Source organism: Phoxinus phoxinus (genome assembly GCF_949152265.1).
Source record: "Phoxinus phoxinus genome assembly, chromosome: 22".
Classification (NCBI taxonomy): Eukaryota; Metazoa; Chordata; class Actinopteri; order Cypriniformes; family Leuciscidae; genus Phoxinus; species Phoxinus phoxinus.
In genome coordinates this window covers 12,311,790-12,331,438 of record NC_136897.1, presented here as the reverse complement: position 1 = coordinate 12,331,438, position 19,649 = coordinate 12,311,790, and the positions used below count along the sequence as shown (strand labels likewise).

Here is a 19,649-nt window from a genome sequence, read left to right as displayed (position 1 = left end):
TTCCGGCCAATGGGATATGGTAGTATTCCTGTGACAGTTGAAGGATACATATCTGGCCAATAGGTTGTCGAGTTGTCAGGAGAAAGGCGGGAGTTGTGCAGACGTCAAAATAATAAGCCGAACCAATAATACACCGGTTTGAATTTCACTGACGTTTAGCTCGCCCAGTTAGAAATGGAAACAGCATATCAATCAAAAGTAATTGACAACAATTTTGATCGATCAACCTGCGTGGACGGTGGGTGCTCCATCAGAATATATCTGGTTGTTGTCTTCTGAAACGAGTTACGCAACCTACAGGTGATGGACGGTGCATCTCAATAATGCAACAACCAGCTGCTTTCTCAACAACAAAATGCTTTCATTCTTCAACATGACATTTTGCTTTTTGTAAAAGCTATTTGTTATGTTACCCCAATATTAGTTTAATTTTGAATTTATGCATTCCTAGCTGAGTATAAAAACTGAAGTATGGGATATACATATGTGGGTGTACCTACTTTTACATGTGTTGGGGACAAATTTGTGCCCTAAATTTAGCTAAATCTGACGAAGCTCCTTTTGGGGGAAGTCCTCATTTATAAAAATGGTATGTTATAGTATTTATAACCAGCTGCATATAAAAACAATAGAAATCTATGCAACGTCCTCATTTAGATAGCTAAGAAAACGTGTGTGTGGGGGCTGGTAAACCCTACATTATGGGGTCAAAATGTCCCCACAAAGTAAAAAAAAAAAAAAAATGTTTGGTCCCCATGAGGAAAACAGCTTATACACCATACTAAGTGATGTTTTTTGAAAATGTAAAAATGCAGAACGTTTTCTGTGATTGGGTAGGTTTAGAGGTAGGGTTAATGTGGGTATATAATATACCGTTTGTACAGTATGAATATCATTATGTCTTGTGGAAAGTCCTCTTAAAACATGAAAATACAACGTGTATATCCCCAGTTATTCTAAAAGTTTAGGATAACATCCCTCAGAAAAAAAGAACTGTGGTGTTACCATGTATAATGATGGTAACAAATTGGTAATACCATGGTACTGAAAGATTATCATAGTCATATACAATGCTATTAATACAGAACACCATGTAATCCACCATGGAATTAATTGAAATTGCAATCACCATGATAGTACGTGCCCAAATCAAACAAACAAGCACATGGTAACTCATAGAGATCTGCAAGGAAAAACGGATGCATCCAATGGAGAGACCAACTTAAATTCAAGCAATTATAATCCTTAATCATGAATAATGTGAAAAAGTCAACCACCTTATTTTCAAGTTTACTTTGTCTTTACTCAAAATACAGTTCATGTGGCCTGATCAGACTGAAGGAGTTACAATCAGGGAAAGGACAAATAAAGGGGTCACACACTCCACCCAGGGGCAGGGGCCTGATGAGGAAAGCAAGAAGAACCAAACAGAGACGGATTCACAAACAGGCCAGTTTAAAAACTCCAGTGTAATATAACCTACAGATGAAGGCTTTTGCTAGTACCCCAAGTCAAATGTCCTTGTTCGGTTTTTTGTTTAACTTATTATTTTTTTAAGTCCACTGTTTGCTGTCCAGTGTCCTTTCAAGTCCTTTGTCTATCATGTCAGTCTCTGGATTTATTTGCCTGCTCAACATAGACAGTATTCCAGCACTCCTCTGTACTCCCTCTGTCCGCGTATTGGTCAAGAGGAGGGGCCAGTCGGCTGATGTTCATTGGCTTCTGCTGGAAGACTGGCAGGGAGTTGGAGCAGAGCTGTGCACCAGGAAGTGTCCATGTGCTGTTCCATCTATTACCCACACACAGAAATCCTAAAAAATAACCCATTTATGTTTTGTTAATTCAATACATTGACTACAGGGCATTGGGTGCAACATACTATATGTAGAACAATCATTGCTGCAAGTACTTACAGTGAAAAGGAGCGTTCTGGCTATGTTTCAGACTCGGCTTCCTGTTCCACACCTGCTGCCTGGCGCATGCCTTTGATTGACAGGTACATTTCTTCCTCTGGATCATAGTAATAGAACTTCCTCAAGTAGACAATGAGCGGTCTAAGATGTGAAAAATAGGAAAGTTCGTATTTATAGACACTTTGTATGCACATTTTTTTGCCTTTAAATTGCTGAGCAATTTTATTTCAATAATACCTAATAACAGTGGGTAGACCTATGTGATACACCCATAACCTCTGAAAATAACTATTCTAGCTCAAATAAATGCTGTTCTTTTAAACTTTCTATTCACCAAAGAATTGGAAAAAAAAGTGTGTTATGGTTTCCACAAAAATATTTAACCGTTTTTAAGATCAGTGATTCGGAATGATTTCTGAAGGATCATGTGACACTGAAGACTGGAGTAATGATGCTGAACATTCAGCTTTGGCATCACAGGTATAAATATATATATTTTTAAATAAATTGAAATAGAAAACAGTCATTTTAAACTGTAATCATATTTCACAATATTACAGTACTGTATTTTAATAAAAAAAAATGTGCAGCCTTGGTGAGCATACAAGACTTCTTTCAAAAATATGTTACAGACTTAAAATTTTAGAATTATAGTGTACCAGAAATCAAAATAATGTAAAGTGTGAGTGAGTCATACTTGGGGAGGGGCAGCTCCTGGATGTGGTCTATGCGGACGAGTTGCCGGATGCAGAAACGGCACAGATGCTGGAGGGATTTCACATTGCTGAAGCGTGAGACTGGGTAGAGCAGCTGCACGGGGGTCGGGGGCAACCCTGAGAAAGACACCAGACGTTTCCTTACACTGACCTTTCATCTCCCACACCCACAAACACTTCAGACAAAAAGCATGGTTGTAAACTAAAACTATTCAAAATAGTTTTTGTTGCCCCTATTATGCTATTTTAAACTTTTTTTGGTGATGTTATACAATAGATTTACATGCATCCAAAGGTCAAAAAACACTTTAATTTTCTCATAATATACATTGCAGAATCACCTCTTTTCTCAGAGTGTCTGAAACTGTTTAATAACGTATCCGTTCTCTTTTTTCCGAGAGCCTACTCTGCTCTGATTGGTCAGATGTCCCAGTCTGTAGTGATTGGTCTTCCGCTCACAGCATGTGTCGGAAACAAAATGCCCAATTTCAGCTCCGGAGGCTTCCTTAGCACTTGTATACACAGTGATGCGAACAGTAAAGGTGCGTGCACACTACAAGCGACTTTGTCGCTGCAGGTCGCCAGTGGCTGGCGGTGCGGTCGCTAGTGGGCGTTCCCGCTACTGGTTGTGTAGGAGCCATATAACGGGAAAGTCATGTGACCAAATGATAAGGGGTGTGTCATTAATTAAGTGGGGTTAAAACACCTGTTGTGTGTGTGTGTTTGGATGGAAGAATGGGGGTGAGTGCTGGAGCACATATTTTGTTGACCGTGCAAACCTGAACAAAATAAAACAACATGCAAGCTTCAAAGAAAAACGCGTCACAGAAGTTATTCCTCCACTCAGCTCCTTAGCGGTCTTTGGATTGTTTTTATGTGCCGCTACAGGTTGCCTGGTAATGTTTGTGAGTGACATTCACGGATGTTTCTCCATGTTGTAGATAACAAATCCATTTTCTGATTCAAACAAATTTTATTTGTTTGAATTTCTTAAAAAAAATGGCGAAATTTAAAAACTGAGACTTTGTTTCATACCAAAAGTGTTTGAGGTTGGCTAAAAGTACTATGCAGAAATTGTTCGCAGGCAGCCAATAAAGACAAACCTACATAGATATGTTACAGAAGTTAGACTGGGATTACTGACGACTCGTTTCAGTAATTCAGAGTCGATTGTTTCTTTTAGGAGACAATAACTTTATTTGTTGTGCACTTTGATCTTTAAAACTTTGCAGACCTCTTATATTCAAAAACTGCTATTCTACACACTACGTTAAAGATAACAGTATAATGGGGAACTTTAATTTAAACAAAGCTGTGAATATAGGATCAAATGAAAATAAACACTATGTTGAAGTACTAATATTACTAAAACTGAAAGCTAAATAGGTTCAGCCACTTTTTTTGTCCCTATTTTAATAATGTCTTGTCATATAAGCTGGGTATTTGTAGCCTTACCAGGTACACGTGAACGTAGGAAGTAGAGGAATTTTCCATTTTTAGAGTGCATGATGGCTCGCTCAATGAATTCAACCACAGAATGGCAGCGGTCCTCAAATTTAGGGTGGCACCATAAACTGAAGGTTCCTGCAGAGTTAAAGGCAAATTTTAAGGAAAAGAAATACACTGGAAAAAAAAGATACTTTGTCACAACAAAATGTATTAGTATTTCTCAAATTATATTTATAACTCTTTTTTTTCCCCAAAGACAAAAACATTTATTACAAAGTAAAATTATTATTTATTACAAAGACCATATCAAATAATTTTTATTAGAAATAAGCCATATATGCATATATGTATTGCTTTTTACAACTTTCCAACTTTCATTATAAACAAAAGCTAAAATAGCTGTAATATGAAAGTAGAATTTCACTTAGGATAATACTAAAACATATTATTAGTCAATGCTTAGTTTAGTTTACTTACAATAAACAAATACAACTTCGAAAGACCCTAATGTTTACTGTGATGTCTATAATATGCATCATATTGTTGTGTAGTAACAACACACAAAAAAAACCTACCAGAAAACCATACCAAAACCAGAAGGTAGCCAACACTCTGGTGTTGAGTGAAAAAACTATTTAAACAAAATTGTTTCTATAAATTTTTTATTTGCTTTTAGACAAACTAAACAAAACAGGTTTAAATTGGAACTCATCATTTTCTATTAGACCAATATAAAAAAGCTAGTGCTGTCTAATCAATTAATCGATTCTAAAATAAAAGTTAGTGTTTATATATATATTATATACATTATACACACACACACACACACACACACACACACACACACACACACACACACACACACATATATATATATATATATATATACATACACATATATTGTATTGTATAAACACAAACTTTTATTTTAGAATCGATTAATCGCATTTAATTGATTTGACAGCACTAAAAATGCACTTTAATAAATTACAAAAAAAATTATTTAGGAATGCAGGAAATAAAATGTGGGTGTGAAAACATTTAATGACTATTGTTTTGATGTTTACTGTTCGCTCTGTCATTCTGCAAGTGATGAGATGTAATCTTTTTCTAAGTCTGTACGTTTCTTCAGACGGTGTAGTCAACAATTACCTTTTAATCTGACTCTGAGGATGTGGTTTAGATTGGAAAAAAAGGAAGTAAGAATTGGCTACCACAGCTCTAAAAGAAAAATATCACCACAGATGACGTTTCAAGCCCAGCGGCTCTTCATCAGATTGGGTTTGTAAACATAGGATTTCATGTGTTTTTTGGCTACACATACGAGAATGACAAGCCAAAAAGGAGTATGTGTGTGTTTATAGATATGTGTTATATAAGGGGTGTAACGGTACATGTATTCGTCCCGAACCATCGCGGTATGGACGTCACGGTTCGGTGCATACAGTCAGACAACGAATACAGTCAGTCACAGACCATCTACACAATCCAGAAGGGGGCGCGCGCAGTAATGCAACGCTGTTTGCTAACAGCCACAACAGGAAAAAGAACAGAGGAAGAAGAGACGGTCTACACACCAACCCAAAACAAGAGTTCAGATGGCACTCAAGAGCTCAAGAGTTTATACACTGAGTTTCAATAAAAAAATGTGCTCCACAAACTTCACGAAAAGGAAACCGGGTTGGAAGAAAGCGAAAGTTTGTTTTCTTTATTTTACAAAAGCACAATGTTTTTTTTTTATTGTGAGTGTACACAAATAAAAATAGACAGTTTCAAATGATGTACTACTCTTATCTAAATAAGTATTTTAAGATGTTTCCGGTATTATAATGAGACAAGATCATTTGATAATGTGCCGATTTGTGTCGTTGAAGTCTCACTTACTGTCCAGTGATGAAATATGCATGTCCTGGAAATGAAAAGCCTCAGGTGGCGCTTAACTCGCTGTCTCCTCGGAGAAAGGTGAAGTAGGCTCTTTTTTTCCTTCGTGATTTCTTGAGAAAGCGTAATATTGAACTTTTTGCATCTGCCACTGTCACAGCATGTTATTTAACTCTAAAAAAAGTTGTTATTTTTCATTATTCTATTTATTTTGTACTTTTATAACACAGTTTTGTAGCTAACCCAATACCTTTTGGGGGTTTTTATCAGCCCTACAAAAAAAATTGACCTATGTAAGAGTTCATTCTGTTTACTACTTAGTGCTTAATAATACATTAAAAGAGGCTGTACTGTACCAACTAGATGACTAAATGCCGCTAACTGTAATTTGCACTATTGTCTGTTCAAAATAAATGAAAAGAAACCTAGCATTGGGGATTCGTTGCTTTTTCCTGTTGTACCGAACGGTGACCCAAAAAACTGAGGTACGCACTACCGAACCGTAACTTCTGTGTACCGCTACACCCCTATACGTGTGTGTGTTTACCTCTGTAGTGCTCCATACGCGTGTGGTGTGTGACTCCCTGTGAGCGAAAACTGAGGCTGAGGATGTATCGTGGGTCTGAACTGTCCCGCACCAAAAACGAGCCATCTGGCTTCCCTCTTAGCTTCATTTCAGCATCCTCCCAGTTCATCGGCCCCCAATACCAGCCACACTGCAGACACACAAACACACACTGACCATCCAACAGTGCTAAACAAAAGCTGCTTATAGAGAAAACATGCAAAACCCACTAAATGATATGGACAACCACAGGAAGCCACAGATATGTTTCATAGTTAAAAAGGTCTGCCGATAAACATGCCCAATGATGTTACAATCATGTGACTGGAAATTGTCAGTTGTTACATCGACTGCTTTTGTCTCTCACCCGCTCCAGCTCTCTCAGGCTGGCAGTGAAGCTGCTGGAATCGGCTCCTCTCAATGGACACATGATCGGAGCCGGGGCCACTCTGGCAGGGGCCGCAGTGTCCATCGGTGACGCGGCCGAATGAGGAAGTGCTCGGAAGAAAGCATCTGAGACACAAATGGAGCATTTTTTTAATACACCAGCAAATTTTAAGTTCTGATCATCCTAGTACTGAACTAGACTAGTATCCCATTCAACTAAATGACTACTTATACTTTTTCTTTGGTGTAGATCGTCTCTTGACAAATAACAAATATACACTACTAAAGACAAAAGTTTGTCACATGATCTAATATGCTGATCTGCTGCTCAATAAACAGTAATGTTGAAAAACAGCTTCATATTTTTGTGTAAACCGTGATACTTTTTTTCAAAATTCTTTGATGAATAGAAAGTTCAAAAGAACAGCATTTATGAGATATTTTGTAACATTATGAATATCTTTACTGTAACTTTTGATAATTTCATAGATTTCATGAATAAAAGTGTTTTCAACTGATCATAAACTTTCGAACGGCAGTATAAGTTGACAAATAACAGTTTCAATCATTTTAATCTAAAATTTTGACCATTTTGTCAAGTTTTTAACAGTATGACAGGCCTATCAGTGTTATAATTGTAAATTGTTAAAATTACAAACATCCTAAGTTAATAATATGAGGTTATTAAAATTGTTGAATATAACAATCAGACAAGAATTAAACTAAATATGTTATTTGTTTATATGTAATTTAAAATATGTCTTAATGAATTTGAATGAGACAAGGGCTAGTTGTCACGTTTTTTTTTACGCCAGTGACTATTTATCCGTGCAGGTTTATTTCTGTATCAGCACAAACTTTAAAAGTGTTTGATACAAAAAATAAATATTTTCACCATTATTGTCATTGAAAAAGATACAATTCACTGAACAGACATTGACCTATTGACAGCAAGAGCAAAACAAAGTTGTTTTGAAACAGAATTTAAATCAATTATTTGAATTTCCCTAGTGAAAAACAAAACTGTACCAAAATGTATTTAAAATATATTTATTTCATACTAAGTATACTACAAATACACTAACTTATTTACTGTGATATTGCTTGAGACTTTTTGGAGTACTTCTTTATTGCTGTAACATCCTAGCTTCGTTAATGTTTTTTATTTCCTGAGACTTTCTCTTTTACTTTCACTTTCTTAGTTATGTTCTATTGGCCCACGCCGTTCACCTGGTCGCAATGTTCCTGTGACGCTCTCCAATCAGATCAGTGCACCGCGGTATAAAAGTGGAGAGGAGATGCCACTCGCAAGGCCCTATAGACGCTTTGAAACTATGTTCTGTGACAGCCCTATGTATAGTGAAATTGTGTATCCCATGCCGTGTGTTTATTAATTGTATGTAACCGGCTTGTGTTCTGTTTCATCTCCATTTGTTCTACCTCTGTTATTGCAGTAGGACAGGTAATAGGTCGCGCGACATACATTGTGCACACTCAGGTTTTTCACTTTGTATTACATACACTAGTTTAGGCGCGAGTTCCACCTGTTGTATTTTGCCGTTGGGTAGTTAGTGTAGGTAAGGTAGTGTGTTGGAGGATGCAAAGACTTTTAATTTCATTACTTTCTTTTGACAGTTTGGTTAGAGATTGGGCCGCAAGTTAGCTTGGTTTTGTTTTTGTTTATTTCTTTGATTTGGAAGCCGGCCGTGTTCCTTCTCCAATTCTCCCTATTTTTCTTATTTATATAAGTGCCTGTTTCTTATCTTTATTTTTCTTATTTTACCCATACTGTGTATATTTCTGAGGTGCGTCTTGTGCGTCCTGGTGTATTAGCCTTTACTTCTCACAAAGTTATGTTGTGTCTGCAAATATGTGTTTCTGCAAAATTAATGTGACTCCCCTCCCCTTGATTGACCATCTCAGGGGTCGTAAAAATTGCACAATGCACATTTATTAATATTAAGCATAAAATGTGTTTTAATATCACTATTAGTAAGGATAGTATGATCTATGTATAACATTAGTCTTTAAATGCAATATATTTAAAGTGTGCCTAAAGTGTATTTGCAAAAGTTCCACTTTAGCACAATCAAATATACTGAAGTATATCTTTAGTTGGACCTCAGCACTATTTCTGGATAACTAGAGTCCAAAATAAGTTGTTCCAATTTAGCAGACTTTAGGTATACCAATTTAGGATATCAAAAGTACAATTGCAGGGTATTTATACTAAGTACATAAATATATAAATGTGTTTGTAGTACATAGCATAAAATAAAGGTATTTTAAATACATTTTGGTGAATATATTTTTCACTAGGGTTAATAGGGTTCTGAACTGGATGTTTAAAACCAAACACACAACTTCCCTCAGTGACATCTTGTGACAGCGTCTCCCCTATAGCATATCACACTGCAGGACACATCTTCCACTAGCTATGTTTCCATCCACATATTTTTATGAGAATTTTGGGATAAAATGCATAAAAAAAAGAAAACGCTGAACGGAAACGCCAATATGTGCATACATTCTAAAAATGCACATAAAAAAACAAACATATGTGGTCAATTGAGGCAGATACATTTTTTATCCGATAAGAAGCATGCGCATAAACTACGATGGAAACACGTTTACAGAATGAATCCCTCGATGCGCAACAAAAAACTCACTCCACTTCTCAACAGTGGACGCGGTTTATAACTAACCTGTGGACCAATTTCAGTGCACAGAATCTCAAATTTTAGTTCGATCATTTTGAAATGTCTGAGCCAAAGTCTGTCATCAGAATTCTTTGGTATTATGACCCCCCCAGAAGCGTCTCACATGATTGTTCCCAAACATCTGAACGCAAGGCATTTATGAGAAAAAGATCTAGTGGCTTCCTGATTTGCAGCAACTTCCATTTTACTACAGAAATGTTGCGCTAATTTCCCAGGAAGTGATCGTTTTGTTCTCTTGAACACATGGGAGGGAAACTTTGGATGGAAACATAGCCAGTGATGAAATGTCATATCAACTACATATAAATATGTGTACATGCTGTTATAGATAATAAAGTTCCCAAATCTTTAATACTACCATCAACCTTCATGTTTTATACAAAAGTCATGTATGAGTTCTTCAGCAAATGAACTACAAAGCTTAAGTTGGAACTCTACTGTATGGCACCATCACGCTCACACTTCCTCTCTTTATAAACGCACATTAGTCACACTGCCTTCTTTCTTCAAACTGCGAAAGGAACTGAGAAACGAAACCACGCGGTCAACCAAAGCCTTTGTTTGACAAAACGATACATGTGGCAGATGCCATGTATTGTCTTTGCCTTTGCTTTTCACAAGAAACATCACAGTTACATTCACACTTTATTCCATTTCCCTTTATGTTTGATGGAATAAAGTTGCTTCTGAGGGCGGAGAATGAGCCGGTTCGCAGAAAGGGAAGGGGATGTTGGAGTCTGCTCTCAGAACCAGAAAGGTGCCCTGAAACACCCTTAAACACACACCGCCCCCTCCACTGCACCCAAGTCTTACCATTGAGGCTGAGACTATGCTGGATGGTGGCGTGGAGAGGGGGAGGAGGAGGAAGAGGCAGAGGGAGAGACTGCAGGGACGCCCCCATTACACTCACTAGGAAAGGCCCAGGCTGCGGCCCACCTATATCGTCTGGAAGAGAGCAGGAGGGAGGGTTCAGAGCCAGGAGAATAAGGAGATGTCATAGAAAAAGCAATGGAAGCGTAGAGAAGGTTAAAGTCTATTAGAATGAGACAGGAGCCTGGGGCGATGAAGAGGAATCAGAACATGACTAAAATCAGCCCTAACACCATTCAGCTTTAGTGCAAAGGGACAGCAACAATATGCTTACCAAAAATAGATCAAAATGCAGCCAGATTTCAGAAGGATTTGATTAGACAACATGAATATTACATTCAATGACCTGTGATTTATGTATGAATATAGTAGTTTTGCCTGTATGAACCATAAAGGAGCAAGACATATCCTCCAATTATGTTACAATATCTGATCCTCTTATAGCACTTGAAGACTAAGACACCGTGACAGGAAGCATATGACATGGGGAACTGAAGCATGGGAAAACAACATGGGTAAATCCACACGCTGGTATGTGCATTCGATCACATACTCACGACACTGGAAAATTGTGGGATTTTTTACTTAAAGGAACATTGCGGGTTTAATAAAGTGTTCAATTGAGATACTATTCTTTGTTATACTAAAACTATAACTTTGTTAAACTAAATGAAAATGAGTAATGTTGTAAACAAAATAAGTGTTAGTCTTTTTTATTTTATTTCAGCGAAAGTTATATTTTTCATGGCTCTAGTTTTAGATACATATATGATAAAACTGGTTCAATACAATCTTATTTAACAGCATTTGTGGCAATGTCGATTATCACAATTTTTTTTATTTTTTTATTCCCTTACTTTTAACAAATAATTATGGGTTACAGTGAAGCTTTTACTAAGGAATTGAATGTGGCCAATCCGTACAAGTAAAAAATACTAATTGTTTCAATAGTAAATAATAATAATATTTAAAAACAATAAGAGCGTTAACATGATTGCAATGGAAAAATCACTTACCTACCTACAGTGTAAAGTTATAAAAAATTATTTAAACAGCATCACAGCTCAAATATGTATAGGTTTTAACAAAATAATGAATGTTAAGTGATTGTTATAAAGTTATAAGCTTCAAATTTCTACTTTTAAACACTACAAAAATTGTCTCTATTCAATACTAAATACTTTCAAAACCTCCATGTTTCTTTTCTTTTTTCAATAAACAAGTCGTTAGATTTTTATGCTAATCGACATCATGCCACAAATGCACACTGAGATTAAAAGAATAGTTCACTTAAAAATGGAAATTCTGCCATCATTTACTCACCCTCAAGTTGTTTCAAACCTGTATGAATTTCTTTCTGCTGCTGAACACAAAAGAAGATATTTTGAAGAATGTCAGTAACCAAACAGTTGATGGACCCCATTGACTTCAATTGTATTTTTTCCTACTATGGAAGTCAATGCTGTCCATCAACTGTCTGATTTCCGACATTCTTCAAAATATCTTCTTTTGTGTTCAGCAGCAGAAAGAAATTCATACAGGCTTGAATCGACTTGAGGGTGAGTAAAGCATGACAGAATTTTAACTTTTAAGTGGACTATTCCTTTAATTATTGAACTCAGAATATTCCTATATACCTCAACTCTCAACCTAAACAACCTTGGAAAAAAATAATCTTTTTTTTTAAACGACTGAATAATCCCGCAATCATCTTTGTTCCTTCATGACAAAGACCGCTTCAGATCTAAAATCTATCTCTCTAGTATTGAGATAATTTCACACTTCAATCTCAAAGACCACACTGAGCTGATGAACAGGAAGAAACTGTGCAGTGGTCTCACTTTATTAGAAAAGGCACTGCTCATCTGTGTGCCAAATACTGGTAAAGTTTAACCACATGTAGGCTTGCACAATAATTCATTTTAAGTGGCGCTTCTCTGAATTTTATGCTTTCCGAATGCAATCAGAGACTCCGGTAACCATGAAATGAAAAGAATGAAGGTCGAATAAAAAAGGCGAAATGAAAGGACAAAGTGTTAGAGTAAGCAACGTCCGTTGACGTCCTACGCGGCATCTTTAACATCCGCCTTGGGTTCGCTCACAGAGGTGAGGTGAAACAGATCATCTTTTAAAACTGCAGTAACATAATCTCAACATTCTTTTGTGAAAACTTGTGTTTGGATTTTGAGGGGAGGTACTTTGATCTTTTACTTTAAAAGTAAAAAAAAACCCCGCAAGCTCCTATATTATCAGATCATTATTTTCTTTTAAAGGCAAATTTTATGAATATTTGATTGACAGGTGAGTAGACAGTCCTGATGTTGTCTGAGACCAACAATGAAGCAGTGAGTACAGGGTCTTTCGCACCGGGTACTTCTAGGAACTGGTGGTTCCCAGAGAACTAATGGTTCCCGTAGGAACGTTTTCCTGGTTGCATCCGCACCGCCAGTAGGAACTCGACTGAAGTGACGTAAGCCACGCTGGTTCTTGTGACTTTTATTTTGACGGCGAGGAGGACCTTTATTTCGACGGCGCTGAGAATGCCAGCCCGAGCACTCTCCGTGTTCATTAGTTTACAATCTGTCTAACAGTCCTGTCTAATACATTGTTAGATAGAACTGTTATACATAGAAAGACAGTATATGAAAAGTTATTAGCGTATGCCGTGTGGTTGATGTCCAGTGTTGCAGAAACAGATAATCATGTTTAGCTTGGTCCCCTCAAAGTTGCATTGGATTTTCTCCTTAGCTTAAAGGTTAAGAGGTCCATCTATCCATCTATCTAGTTTCTGGAGTACCGGCTATAATCTATATTTTCAAAGCTTTTAAGTGTTTAAGTGTTCAAAGTGTTTTGTGTGCGTTCGGCCAATCAGCGTACACTTACGTCACTGGTAGTTCCTATAGCGCTGGTTTAGATCCTACTCTGAAGAAGAAGCTAAATTAGTTCCTCCAAAAGGAATTCCTAGAACTAAATTCGTTCCTTCGGTGTGACACAAAATTCAGGGCACTAGTTCCGCCAAACGTTCTAGGAACTATGAAAAGGTTCCTACGGTGCGAAAGCTCCTTATAATTACTTAAAAAACATCAACTTTACCCCCTCGTTGCTGAGAAATATAATGCAGCGGTTCAGTAGCGAAGCTATTTTATGAATAAACTGAACTTTCTGTGTGTACAGTGCAATCTAAGATCTCTGTGTGTGAGTGATGTGTGTGTGCTACAATGAAAGCAACGCATTAATATAGAAAAGTGATTTATATGACTGTTTTAACTGTGTTTTTGATCAAATAAATGCAGCCTTGGTGAGCATAAGAGACTTCTTTCAAAAATTTCAAACAATCTTACTGACCCCAAACTTTTGAATGTACAGTAACCGTAGATAGAGGTGACAGTACAAAGGACGAAGGGAAGATACCCGGGGGGTTAGGGGAGGTTACTGGAGAAATATTTAAAAAGTATGAAACAGATGGAGATGTGAAAGGTAAGAATGAAGGAAAGCAGAAACGAAAGAGATCAAGGGTGTGTGTGAACATCTGTAGTGGGGCTCACCTAGCAGACTGAGGCTCCGCCGAGGGGGAGGTGGAGGAGTGGGGGGGTGAGGGGAGTTCCTTCCTCTCTGAGAGATGTCCACATCCACCAACGACACCGTCTCTCCTGCAACCAGAGCAATAGTACTTAATGACAAGAGCCATAAGAACGACATTAACAACATTTGTCACAATAATGTAGCATAATTCCAAAGATCTCCCTAAAATGAGACTAATCTCATCCAAATCGTGTGCCTGTGTCATTATATTTCGCATGCACTGTGTAAGCTCATTACTGGCTTGCAAATGTGCCTTCATTTAATGTATTCCAAGGATTCCTTTAGCGTCTAACCCAATATGTTCCCCTAAATCTTCGTTTACCTGTGAAAACGGGAGTAAAAGAGGCCGCAGAGAAGGCACTTTGTGCCCTTGTTAGTCCAGGTTGGCTGCAGAAAGACAATCATCATTTTAATTATTAAAATAAAAAAAGACAACACATTCATTTACATTAATTCTGTATCTCAAAGTTTATCATATAATTATTTATTTATCTACAGTTTATAATGAATTAGAAGTATACATATAATCACACTTGACTCACCTGAGGTCAATTATGACTTTGCGACTATCGTATAAAAAAACAAATCAAAAGTACAACAGGTGAACAACACATGAAATGTGTTTTATGAGAGACATTTTATGAGAGATTTAAAAAAAAAATCCTGGTTAATTTCGATCACTGTTGTGTGTGAAGTGGGGCTAAATCATTGATTGAAATGTTAAATATTCTTGGGATGAAGACCATAGTTGGTTCCATAATGCTGTCTATTTGTAGGTAAACCCAGAATACTTCAAGGTTCTCTATGCAATTTCCCAATTGGTTTTTAGAAAGAGGTTTATTATTTAATAGTACATCAATGTTTGTTTTTCTACACTCCTAAGAAAATGTGTAAAAATGTTATCTTTAGGGACACAACAGCGTGTGCTCTTAAAGGGACAACTCTCTATAGATAGATATCCTCTATATATATTCCCTATAAAGGGATAGTTCACCCAAAAATTTAAATTGTCCATAAACTGTTTGGTTACCAACATTCTTCAAAATATCTTATTTTGTGTTCCGCAAAATAAAGAAATTCATACAGGTTTGTAACACCTCGAGGGTGAGTAAATGATGACAGAATTTTTGGGTGACCTGTCCCTTTAAGTGCTACCCCAGTGACAAGCTGTTGTGCCCCTACACTGTAAAAAAAAAAGTTGGTTTAACTTAAAAAAGCAAGTTTTTTAATTGCCTTAAAATTTTGAGTTTGTTGTAATTAAAAAATGTAGTTAATACAACGAAGAAGAATGGTTTAATAAACAGAAACTCTAAATAGTATGTTATCTTCACACATTCGTTATCGACGTTGATTTGACAAAAGATAAAAAGTTGTGATAACAAATCATGAAAATATTTTTTTACAGTGTAGATACAATTCTTGTACATTTTTCTGACAGTGTAGGTTACTCCATAAAATTACACACAAAATTTGAAGGAACCATATGTAGATTACTAACCAGGACTACAACAGTTGCACAAAAACTCATGTTCTTGTGAAAGTTGTAGTCATTAGGCTACGTGGCAAGTTGTTATCAACTTTTTAAAGCAATATTGGTAACACTTTATAATAAGGTTTATTAGTTAACATTAGATAATGTATTAATTAACTAACATGAGCAATACATTTGTTACAATATTTAGTGTCAGCAGTATCACTAACTTTGTTAGTTAATAAAAATACAGCTGTTCATTGTTTGTTCATGTTAGTTCACAGTGCATTAACAAATGTGAACAAATACAACCTTTGATTTTATTAACATATTGGTAAATGTAGAAACTAATAATAACTAAGATTAATAAATGCTGAAGTAGGCTATTGTTCATTCTTAGTTCATGTTAACTAAGGTTAACTAATGAACCTTATTGTAAAGTGTTATTTAATATTATATTTACAAAAGATATATATTTAAAAAAGCAATATTTAAAAAAACACAACTGCTTAAAAGTCCACTTTTGAGGTATGACTGTGTAGTTTATATTGTATGAAAACAACCATGAAATTGTCTTCAAATTATGTCAACCTCAGAGCTTTTTAACTAAAATCATTAACTAATCATAAGATGCCATTCGAAAGAAAGAAAGAAAGAAAGAAAGAAAGAAAGAAAGAAAGAAAGAAAGAAAGAAAGAAAGAAAGAAAGAAAGAAAGAAAGAAAGAAAATTCCTGAGGGAGCTCGAAAATCATAAATCTTGTTTTCGAATAGAATAGAACAAATTATTAATAAAAGAATACAACAATATAAACATGATCTTCTATATTTAATTCCAAGGTTGTTTGGGCAGAAGAACTCACCTGGCTGTGTCTTGTTCCCCACCGCTCGCTCCAGACATGTCCACTAAACTGCCCGCTGAGGATATGGAGAACGTGACTGAAGGTCTCTTGTCCAAAAGGTTGTTAGAGCCACTACAGCTTTTAGTTCTAAAAAGTTTACTCAGGCGTATTTTAAGCGAGCCCTTCCTGGATTTCCCTGGTACTTTCAAAGTCTTCTCTCCTCCGCTGGCCGTGGAAAGATGCGCCCGGGTCGTGCTCCTGTCCGACCGGGCCTTCGGTGTGGACGCCTGGCTGGAGCACGGGGTGTCCTGGCTGGATGCAGCTTGGGATAGAACCTCGGGAGTCAGTTTATCTGTGTTGGGAGCCTGAGGCCTGGTGTTTACAGAGTCTCGCAACAAACAACACGCCGGTGAGCAAAGTCCCCCGGACACCGCCATAGCTTGTCCGGACAGCACCGACGGGAAACATTTGAGCGCAAACGCACCCGGCTCATTGTTTTGCGAATCGGTCTTCTGACAGGCATTGATGCCCAGGCCGTTCACTTCTTCTGACCCGAGGCCCTCCAGAACCAGCAGAGCATCGCTGGTCTCGGTCGGGTCATCTCCCTGCCTGATTCCAGCCGAGCCGAGCATGCTTTGACACGAGCAGTGCTGCAGCTCGCCGTCCTTCAGTAGAAATTCGGGTACCGGAGCGACTCCCAGCTCGCCGAATTTCCTCGCCAGCTCCAGGACAGGACCCTCAGGCAGAGCCGTCGTGCAGCTCCAGCCCGGCTCTGTCATCGAGCCCGTTTTGTGATCCACCATCGGCGGCCAGTCTTGTTTGTCTGTGATCAAGCGATGCCGGTGACACAGTTCGGCTCCCTCCGTATCCGTAGCAACCGCTGGCAGTTTGAGCTGTGGATGCAGCGTCCATGTAGGCGGATGCTGAGCGTCCACAGCGCCAGACTCCGAAGCGAGTACCGCTTGCTCCTCAAAAGCCCTACGCTGATCCTCCGACTTGTTCTCGGCAAATCCTTCAGAGTCTCTCGAAATGTTTCTGAATACCAACAGCTGAGGCCCCATTCCACCTCGGTGGGTGAGATCGTACCCGTGGGCCTCGGCTGAATGAAGAGGAGGCGGCGGCACAGACAGCGCAGGTCTAGTCGCCATCACTCCCGCGTCAGGTGCCTCCGTTCCGCTGGCCTGCGGAGCTTTGTTCACCGCCGAGATGTGGCCGTGATTCTGCGTGCATTCAAAGTTCCCCTTGATAGCCACCGTCAGTCCATTGCCCGATGACAGATTCCCATTCTCCTCGTCCAAGCGGTCATCCTCGGCCGCGGAGACCAGGCGCATCAAGACAAAATCGGGAGACATATCTTGCGCGTTGTTCATTATTATTCCTCAATATACTGAAGGAATGAGCGATATCAGCGTTTCACATTGCTCCAGTCATGAGATCTCGTTTGTGTGATGATGGTAATCCTCTTGGTGTTAGTTAGCCCTCTCACTCAGCGCCAGACAATTAGTGCATTTAAACTCTATTTCAGTCGCTCCTTCAACATTGCGCACGTCCTCGTCTCATTTCGCGTCCGGCCTTAAAAATCTCCACGGGTCTTTGTAGGGTCATACATAACGCTTCGTTTCACGCAATCCTAACGGCGTCTGTGGTCACATTACTGTCGAGGCCCCACCCGCCCGCTCACTTCCGCAAATTCGATGCGTTTCGTGTTTGGTCTTATCGGTGCCATTGCTGTCCACTTGGCTGCAGGCTATGTGCTGTCCCCCTTAGTGACGTGCACCGTGCTGTAATGTTGCTTTCATGTCATTTACCGCGCTGTTGTCTGGAAGATGGCCTTACCAACTGATGTTTATGATGCATCAATTGTAGTGGCATCGCCTTACCGCACGAATTCAACACAATTAAACTCTCCTTGCAAATCGGTTGCATTATGAGTCAACGATAACTGACTTGCACGAATTAATCAATTGAATAATGACTTTCATCCTAATAATTATTTTAAAAAAATGAAAATAAAAATAAAGCATGGTGTCAAATAGAAATAGAACCAAAAGAATATAATACCAGTTATTCATTATATTATGTAGCATGTAGGCTATAAATTATAACTTATTTAAACTAATAATTTATCATAACATAGGCTGTTTTTATCATCAGGGTTTTTATGAATGTACATGGAAATGTTTTTACCATTTTAATCTTAAATGTTGGAACAAATATATTTGTTTTTAAAGTACAAACATTTCAATGCATTTGAATGAATATGCTATAATAAAAGCGGCAGCAATAATCATTTGAAAAGAAGTAGCATAATTCGGTTAGATGGAATATTATAGCATGTAATGTTACAAAAGTATTTTAGTATCATCTATGCCTGTAGATATTGCAAAATCAATGCGCATGATGTTTATGCCAATTAAAGGCCTATTGAGACAAAATACAGTTATTGTTTACATCCACCCATTGTTCTGTGGTCAAGACTTTAAATTTGAGCTTTATTTGTGAAATGCAATTTCTTCGACCGACCGAATGATGTCGCTATACACAAACAATTTACACATGCACACAGAGCCCTTTAAAAACCTGCTGTTCACAAGGAGTTTATGGGTTTCAATACAGTGGGTTTACACAAATATCCAGAGGAAAATATGTTTTCATGGTACTTCATCTGCAAATATTGCATGCATTGACAGCATCCTCTCAAATATATATGCACACAATACTGTGGCACATAGCCTGACACACACAAACACAGATCTATCCATACAAATAAAATAAAAACATTTACACCGTTTATGTTTTGAGAATGGTGTGCATGTACATAGACACACACACATATGTTTAGGGGCACACACACAGTCACAGCCTCTGCAGTCCTGAGTGGGGGTGGGGCCCCACAGGAATGAGTGTTGAATCTCAGAACCCTGTTGCCATGGCACCAAAACAAGGATTTGCCTGCATTACCCAGTATGACTGGATTTGTCTGAATCATCTCTCTCTATCTCACTCACATACACATATTTGACAGACGTTCATTCATGTATACACATGTGCAACATGCTTTCTTCTTTCTTTATTTTTTTAATTTCCCTGATTGATGCTCAAAACATTTGCAGTTCAAAACTCAATTTGCTTATCAGAGATTAGCATGTCAGTGCACTTCATCTGCCAAACAGATGCAGACTTGTAAACCGCTGCATGCACATATTCACAATGTCACACACAGTCCATAAAAGACCACTCATGACTGACCCAGCCG

General features: G+C 37.9%; 1 protein-coding gene across 4 annotated transcripts; it reads right to left on the bottom strand.

Annotated features, from left to right (window-relative positions):
• Positions 1–1,233: 1,233 nt before the first annotated feature.
• On the bottom strand, positions 1,234–18,353 carry socs7 (suppressor of cytokine signaling 7). Of its 4 annotated transcripts, XM_079597179.1 has the most exons (11): positions 16,415–18,353; positions 14,626–14,649; positions 14,406–14,470; positions 14,047–14,151; positions 10,445–10,576; positions 6,892–7,037; positions 6,507–6,675; positions 4,085–4,213; positions 2,611–2,746; positions 1,914–2,054; positions 1,234–1,811 (listed from the first exon to the last, which is right to left on the bottom strand). In XM_079597179.1, the coding sequence occupies exons 1-10, from the start codon at positions 17,761–17,763 to the stop codon at positions 1,934–1,936; spliced, it is 2,376 nt and encodes a 791-aa protein (XP_079453305.1). In that variant the 5' UTR covers positions 17,764–18,353; the 3' UTR covers positions 1,234–1,811; positions 1,914–1,933. The 4 variants fall into 4 exon arrangements, with proteins under 4 accessions (XP_079453305.1, XP_079453306.1, XP_079453307.1 ...); XM_079597180.1 differs by lacking the exon at positions 14,626–14,649 and having other exon boundaries at positions 16,415–18,352; XM_079597181.1 differs by lacking the exon at positions 10,445–10,576 and having other exon boundaries at positions 1,235–1,811; positions 16,415–18,351.
• Positions 18,354–19,649: the final 1,296 nt, after the last annotated feature.